General features: G+C 57.6%; 1 protein-coding gene across 2 annotated transcripts; it reads right to left on the bottom strand.

Moving 5' to 3' along the window:
• Positions 1-5,493: 5,493 nt before the first annotated feature.
• Positions 5,494-7,272, bottom strand: LIMD2 (LIM domain containing 2). Of its 2 annotated transcripts, none has more exons than XM_027771176.1 (4): positions 6,810-7,272; positions 6,615-6,659; positions 6,437-6,576; positions 5,494-6,355 (listed from the first exon to the last, which is right to left on the bottom strand). In XM_027771176.1, exons 1-4 carry the CDS (start codon positions 6,870-6,872, stop codon positions 6,196-6,198), a joined length of 408 nt encoding a protein of 135 aa, XP_027626977.1. In that variant the 5' UTR covers positions 6,873-7,272; the 3' UTR covers positions 5,494-6,195. The 2 variants fall into 2 exon arrangements, with proteins under 2 accessions (XP_027626977.1, XP_014442672.1); XM_014587186.2 differs by having other exon boundaries at positions 6,831-7,263.
• Positions 7,273-7,311: the final 39 nt, after the last annotated feature.

The raw sequence follows: 7,311 nt of genomic DNA, 5'->3' as shown, positions 1-7,311 counted from the left end.
TGCTGCGGGGCGCAGCGAAGTTGCTGCTTCTCCTGAGCAAGGCTGTGGACCACGGAGCTGCAGGCCAGCAAGCGTACAGCTGGCCCCTTTTGCCAGTGGGGCTCAGGGCCGAGGTGGGGTGGCCGTAGCCTCGAGGACTGAGAGCTCCAGCCTGCCAGACCCAAGAGCTCCAGTGTCCTAAGCTCAGCACGGAGGGAAGGGCTGGGAATGGCCTGCGGCCTGCAAGTGGGTGTGGGCCCCACCCTTGGGGATGTGTCCACTGCGATGGGCACCAAAGCCCAGAGGGCCCAGGGGCATAGGACTGATGCAAGGGTATGAATAGTGTTATTTCCATTCAGAGTGTTATCTTGTTTCTCCCAATGTCTGGAGACCACAGGGCGTCTCTGGACTGCGTGAGCCCACTCATGCCTGAGGCAAAGCCCAGAGCCCCTCACCAGTGAAAGGCAGAGGCCACCCTCTCCCTCAGAGCCCCCAGGGCAGCTTTGCCAGTCCTGGCTTACCAAAGATGAATGAAGCAAATATATGCTGCCTTATTCAGGGAAGGAGGAGCTTGTCCTGCCTGCCCCGGTGGCTCTGCCTCACCCCAAGCATGGGCTTGAGATGTGGAATTGCCCCCACTGAAGGGGAGACCCCGTTTTGTCAATGCAATTGTCTCTGTTTTACAAGTTGGAGTCACTCTTATGCTGTACCCAGTTTTTAGACTGGAGACTTCGTGTGCCCTCTGGGCTCTAAGCACCCCTGCTGTGAGCTTGGGCCTTTGGCTAGATTGTAAAGAGCTGAAGGTCATGGCCTTTGTGCTCCTGGCTTGGTTTCTGTTCCCTCACTGTAGCAGAAAGGAGGACCGGTGACACGGTGAGACATCGGGGAGCTGGGGCGCTGTCTCAGGCTGTCACCACCCCGCTAGGCCAGAGCCCTCTCTGGTAGAAGGGATCGCCCATTGTGATGCCACCAACTGTCCAAAGCCACCAGCTCTGTCCTTCCTAGCCAACCTTGCCCATCCCCTGATCCTCCCCTGGGGAGGAATGGCAGCAGGGGTCGGGAACCAGTATCTCCAAGCAGCTTAGAGTTGGCCGTATTTACCTCAGCCTGGGCGCTGGTCCTTTCTTCCGGCCCCTCCCCTCCAAAATGTGCCTATTGCTAGAGCTCCTCCCTCTCAACACCCAGTGTCCTTGGGAGCTGTCATTATAGGAAAGGAAAAAAAAAAAAGCCAGTGCCTGGGGATGGGTGTCTCCAAGGAGCTGGGGATTAGTGCCAGGCAGCTCGTTGCCAGCCATGCCCACTTCCCCACGGGCACAGAACAAGCCAAAGCCTTCGTTGTCTGTTGACGATGCACTTTTATGAATGTAGTTTCTATCGCTGTTTTTAGCCTTTTCACATCATGTAATGTGAGGCCTTGTACTTGTTAATTTATATCTCAGATCATATTTGATGGTTTTTATATATTATCAATTCTAGACTGTTACAGGTGACGGACGCCTCAAGAGAGAGAAGAGAAAAGGAAGCAGCTGGTTTTGCAGAAATGTGTGTTGCACGGTGCCAAACGGGGCCTGGGCCCCTCTGTTTCCATCCCTGCCTCCTGGGGCTGCTGTCAGGCCCTGCTCCACTCCACACTGCCCTCTGGGAACAGTGAGCACACGCTCCTGCCTCCACCTCGGCCCTTGTCCAGGGTGGGGACCGGCCCCTCATCTCGACCAAAGCTGCTGGGTGGCAGCTCGGCCTCTCCACGACCCCATCCTGATGGCTGTAGCTCTCTTCTTGGCCCGCACCCCTGCCCCCTCCCCCCACCTCAGTCCCTGTCCCCCAGGAGGAAACAGAGCAATCCTGCTGACAGGATGGGACAACTGCCTGTTCCAGGTTCAGGCTCATAGAGCCCCATCTCCGGGGTCTTACCTCACGGAATGTGTTTTAAAATGAATTTGAAAGCAAGCCAACAGAACCTGCGCCCCCAAAAAACAAAGACCCTGATTTTCTTGTGCCAAAAACTGTGGACATGCTAGCTCAGCATCCTCAGGACCAAGCTGTTGCTTAATTTTAACTTATTTTTATTAACTAATTCAGATGAAAAGTTGGGGCTCTAGACGGCCTGGGCCCAAAGGTTCTGAAGGGCAGTTTCCTAGCAGCCCCAGGTTTCTGTGGGAAGGGGCCATGCTGTCATTTTCTCATCATTCCATGGTGTGTCGGCCTTGGCCAAGCCCACACAGAGGCCAGGGCTGGGACAGCTCTCACTCCACCTCCTTCCCGCCCCTTCTGCCCACCCCAGCTCTGTGTCAGTGTCCAAATTGTGGGTCGTGCAGAAGAACCTGCAGCCATAGTTATCTGACTATATCTTGACCGAGGGCTTGCAGTGCAAAGCCAGGCCAGTGTCGCGCATTACTCACAATAAAAGGGATCATTTATACCAGAGGGGTCCTGTAGCAGTGCTTTCGGTTAAGGGGTGGCAGAGGCTTACCTGGGAGGGGCTGGGAATTGGTGCCTGGCAACAAGCTTGGGCCCTTCAAAGAGAGAACATGACTCCAAGAGCAGTCCCGGGCTGTCATGGCTAGGTGGCACTGTTAGCCTAGGGGCTCCTGTTCCTCCTTTAGGGACTCCGCTGGGCTTTCACTGAAATGTTCTTTCATTGTTGTTCTCTCAGGATTTTAGGCACACTCATACACATGCCCACCGTGTTTTTCAAGCTACCTGGTCTAGGACTCAAATGTGCAGTCAACCATGTGGGATCCAGCACATTAACTTCTGTGCCATCTGCTGGCCCTGAGGTGTACTGTTGGCCTTCCTGACTCAAACGTCACCAGTGGGTGGCTTCCTGGGACCTTCATGACATCGAGTAGGGCCTTCCAGTCCCCATCCTTGTGAGGCAGGAGTCACGTACCTCCAGGAGCCACCTTTCCAGTACCCCTCCGGCTCATCTGTGGCTTCACTGAGCAGCAGTAAGAGATCATGCCTGAGGAACAGGCAGTTAGCGTAATGGCTATGTCGCTGGATTCCCACGTAGTCGACCGCAGTTCGTGTCCCGGACCTGGTGGCTTAAAACTCATGCCGGGCGCATGTGCGTGCATGCCCAAGATCCCGAGAGGAGAACGGATAAAGGATTGTGGCGTGACCATCTCCCCTGGGGGGTGATTTCTCGCTTTCTGTCTCTATATCTCTGTCTGTCTGGTGAGCGCACACACCCTATAGCGAAAACCTCTCCAAAAAAAAAAAAAGAGAGACCATGCCTGGTCCCATCAGAGGCCTCTAGTGCAGGAAGGTGGGCCTGTCCTGAGGTTCTGAGCAGCTCTCCTCACACTCAAGACCAGGCCTAAGGTGCCACTTCTGCCTCTCCAAGGAGCAGTGCTCCTCTCGGCACAGCTCAGTGGACCACCTGCTGCCAGAGCTTGAGGTGCAGCCCTCTCCTGAGTGTGAGGTCACACAGGGACATTTGGTTGCATGGGGTGATGACAGCAAATCCTCCAGGAGTCTTCTCCAGCAGCTCCTCTATCCTGAGGACAGTTTGGGAAAATCAGCACAGTGGGGCCTGAGGCAGGACAACTCAGACTTTCCGCCTTTGTGTGTGTGTTTTAGGGGGGTGTCCTTAGGTCATCCAAGCTTGCCTTGGTGTGCCTGGGCTTTCAGAGGAGCAGATGCACATTTCCTCCGTGGACTACCTGGAACAGTAGCTGTGGCCACCCTGCTGTGGAGCTTGAAAAGGCAAGATGACAGCGAGGAGGGGAAAGGGCATGGAGACTAGGCGTGACAAGGGGGCAGTCAGTAGTATTTGGATGTACTTGCTGGGTTTGTGGTTCCAGCATTCCTCACTGATTTCCAGGGCACAAGGCTAGGAATACGAACAGCTAGAACCAGCTGGGGGAAACGGGCTTAGACAGGATTCGGCAGAGGGGTCCTACCCTGCACCCCACCGTACTGAAGGGTGGTGAGGCCCCCATCAACCCCACTCTCAGGCCTAATGTTTCTTGCTCTTGACCTCTTCTGAACAGGGTATGTGAGTCAACTTCTGTGCCATCTGCTGGCCCTGAGGTGTACTGTTGGCCTTCCTGACTCAAACGTCACCAGTGGGTGGCTTCCTGGGACCTTCATGACATCGAGTAGGGCCTTCCAGTCCCCATCCTTGTGAGGCAGGAGTCACGTACCTCCAGGAGCCACCTTTCCAGTACCCCTCCGGCTCATCTGTGGCTTCACTGAGCAGCAGTAAGAGATCATGCCTGAGGAACAGGCAGTTAGCGTAATGGCTATGTCGCTGGATTCCCACGTAGTCGACCGCAGTTCGTGTCCCGGACCTGGTGGCTTAAAACTCATGCCGGGCGCATGTGCGTGCATGCCCAAGATCCCGAGAGGAGAACGGATAAAGGATTGTGGCGTGACCATCTCCCCTGGGGGGTGATTTCTCGCTTTCTGTCTCTATATCTCTGTCTGTCTGGTGAGCGCACACACCCTATAGCGAAAACCTCTCCAAAAAAAAAAAAAGAGAGACCATGCCTGGTCCCATCAGAGGCCTCTAGTGCAGGAAGGTGGGCCTGTCCTGAGGTTCTGAGCAGCTCTCCTCACACTCAAGACCAGGCCTAAGGTGCCACTTCTGCCTCTCCAAGGAGCAGTGCTCCTCTCGGCACAGCTCAGTGGACCACCTGCTGCCAGAGCTTGAGGTGCAGCCCTCTCCTGAGTGTGAGGTCACACAGGGACATTTGGTTGCATGGGGTGATGACAGCAAATCCTCCAGGAGTCTTCTCCAGCAGCTCCTCTATCCTGAGGACAGTTTGGGAAAATCAGCACAGTGGGGCCTGAGGCAGGACAACTCAGACTTTCCGCCTTTGTGTGTGTGTTTTAGGGGGGTGTCCTTAGGTCATCCAAGCTTGCCTTGGTGTGCCTGGGCTTTCAGAGGAGCAGATGCACATTTCCTCCGTGGACTACCTGGAACAGTAGCTGTGGCCACCCTGCTGTGGAGCTTGAAAAGGCAAGATGACAGCGAGGAGGGGAAAGGGCATGGAGACTAGGCGTGACAAGGGGGCAGTCAGTAGTATTTGGATGTACTTGCTGGGTTTGTGGTTCCAGCATTCCTCACTGATTTCCAGGGCACAAGGCTAGGAATACGAACAGCTAGAACCAGCTGGGGGAAACGGGCTTAGACAGGATTCGGCAGAGGGGTCCTACCCTGCACCCCACCGTACTGAAGGGTGGTGAGGCCCCCATCAACCCCACTCTCAGGCCTAATGTTTCTTGCTCTTGACCTCTTCTGAACAGGGTATGTGAGTCAGGCTTGGAGTGTCTTAACCAACCCAAAGTGAGGGGGACAAAGTGGGATCTGAGTTACATATGGAGCCCTAGCTGGAGAGAGCAGCACTCCCTTTTCTCAAGCTGGCTACTGCTTCCGAGACACCCATTGCTAGCTCCCCCCCTCCCATCATGGCCAGGAGTGCTCTGGACTGTCCCCTGGCCTCCCACGTGAGTCTGCACCCTTCTTGCCAGAAGCCCCTCCACCAGGCCACACAATACAGAGTCAGGATCTGTTTAAACACGTTTAAAACAGGGCTGATCACAACAGTCAGGGCAGAAACAAGGGAGGGGGGAAGGGAGCGTGGCTGAAGCCAGCCCCCCTGCCAGTCTCTGAGGCTCTCAGCCTGGCGGGTGCTTTAGCTTCCGCTTCTGGACTCCGTGGTGCAAGCTGGTCCGGCCCCACTGCTGCACTTCCCCATGCCCGCCCCCAGTGGCCCTGGCGGCATCCATGAGGCCCAGCAGGTGGCACTCTCACTTCATTCCTCCCAGTCTCCATGGCTCAGGACCAGGCTAAGGGCAGAGGTAGATGGGGAGACAAGGGGGCACACATGGCCCTGGGTGGCAGTGAGGGAGCTGGGGACCCTGAGGGGGGCATGCTGACTCCTTGCTGGAGAAAAGGCACCTAGATAGGGAAGCTGGTTGGGGGTGGGGGGGCTCCCAGGGAGCCCTGGAGTGAGGTGGGGTGGGCTGAAAGAACCGGAAACAGGGTGGTGCGCAAAACCCCAAGCCTGGTTCCCATGCCCCCACCCACTGAGAGAGAAGGAAGGAATCTGGGGGCAGAGCCCTGCCCCTGTACCCAGCTGCCTGAGCAAGATGGCCTCCTCCCCTCCCCATCAGGGCCCGGTCCCAAGCCCAGATCCAACTTCTCTCCCCCCCTTCCCACCGCCCAGTTCCGGTCCCTGCAACAAGGGAGCAGATAGGCAGGGGGCCTCAGGCTGTCTTGGTGCCGGGGTCCACCTCCTTATGGGCCCAGAGCTCCTTGTGCTGCTTCCGGCCAAACCCCTCATCGTAGTTTCCTTTGCTCTTAAACAGCTGCTGAAAGTGGGGTTTGCAGTAAAATTCCCCGTGCAACGCCGCGTAGCTGCCCAGGCTGCAGAAGCAAAACAGCCGCGTCAGATCGGGTCAGGTCAGGGCTAGAAGGCCAGGGCAGGGTAGGCAGGGCGGGGCGCACCTGAGCTTGGTGTGACAGTGCTTGCAGCAGAAGCAAGAGTTGTGGAATATGAGCTTGTCTGCCACCAGCCGCTCCATGGGGTACACAGTCTTCTGGCAGGCGGCGCAGGTCTCCTTCACTTGGGCCCTCAGGCTGAAGGACTGAGCACGGAGAGACTCAGCCTGGCCCTGGGCCATACCTTGGAGCGCTGCACAGTGTTGCTGCCACCGCTGCCTTTGGCTTCCTGAGGGAGAGGGGCGTCAGGGCAGGGGAGCTCAGGGACGCCCCAGACCAGCGCTGCGGGTCACCAGCCCAGATCCCAGTGGCACTCAAGATGGGGCAAAGAAGAGCAGGCAAACACGTTGCTGCTCTCCCCTTCCCCCAGGCCAGTCACCTGCTGGAGTTGGTCACCTACATGAGAGGGGGTGGCCTGGGCGGCTCCTGTAGCCTGGAACATGGTTCCTTGGAGATGATGGAGGCCCGGGGTGAAGACGCTGCTGGGCTCTGCAAGGGGAAGTCGGTCGGTCGGGCGCCACAGCCCTTCCCCAGCCTGCAGGGGTGGGAGCGTGTTTACAGCAGGGACTGGGGGGCTGCGGTTGGGACTTTCCCTAAGTCATTTCCTGTTGCTCTGGGTCTTGCCACTTCCGCCCCTCACCCACCTCCCCGTAGCCGGCACCCCCAGGGGCAGGGGTCCTGAGTGGAACCATGTGTTGGGGAAGAAGTTAGCGGGAGGGTGGCGAGGACCTGGGGGCTCCACGCAGCCACGGAGTGCGCCCAGCCGGCAGAGACCCCGCCTGGGGTGAGGGAGGTCAGGAGGGCGGGGCCGTAGTGAGAACGCGCTGCCCGGCCTGACCCCGGCCCGACGCTGCCCCGCACGGTGCCCGGGTGCCCAGGAC

This window comes from Tupaia chinensis, unplaced genomic scaffold (assembly GCF_000334495.1).
Source record: "Tupaia chinensis unplaced genomic scaffold, TupChi_1.0 Scaffold000187_1, whole genome shotgun sequence".
Taxonomy (NCBI): Eukaryota; Metazoa; Chordata; class Mammalia; order Scandentia; family Tupaiidae; genus Tupaia; species Tupaia belangeri.
Note: the sequence above shows the minus strand (reverse complement) of the source record. Positions and strands in the feature narration are given on the sequence as shown.

Coding starts and splice junctions, on each gene's coding strand:
- LIMD2 (XM_027771176.1), bottom strand. CDS start 6,872: ATGTTCCAGGCTACAGGAGCCGCCCAGGCCACCCCCTCTCATGTAGGT. Junction 6,660..6,809: donor TAGGTGACCAACTCCAGCAG/GTGACTGGCCTG, acceptor CCTCTCCCTCAG/GAAGCCAAAGGCAGCGGTGG. Junction 6,577..6,614: donor ACACTGTGCAGCGCTCCAAG/GTATGGCCCAGG, acceptor CTCCGTGCTCAG/TCCTTCAGCCTGAGGGCCCA.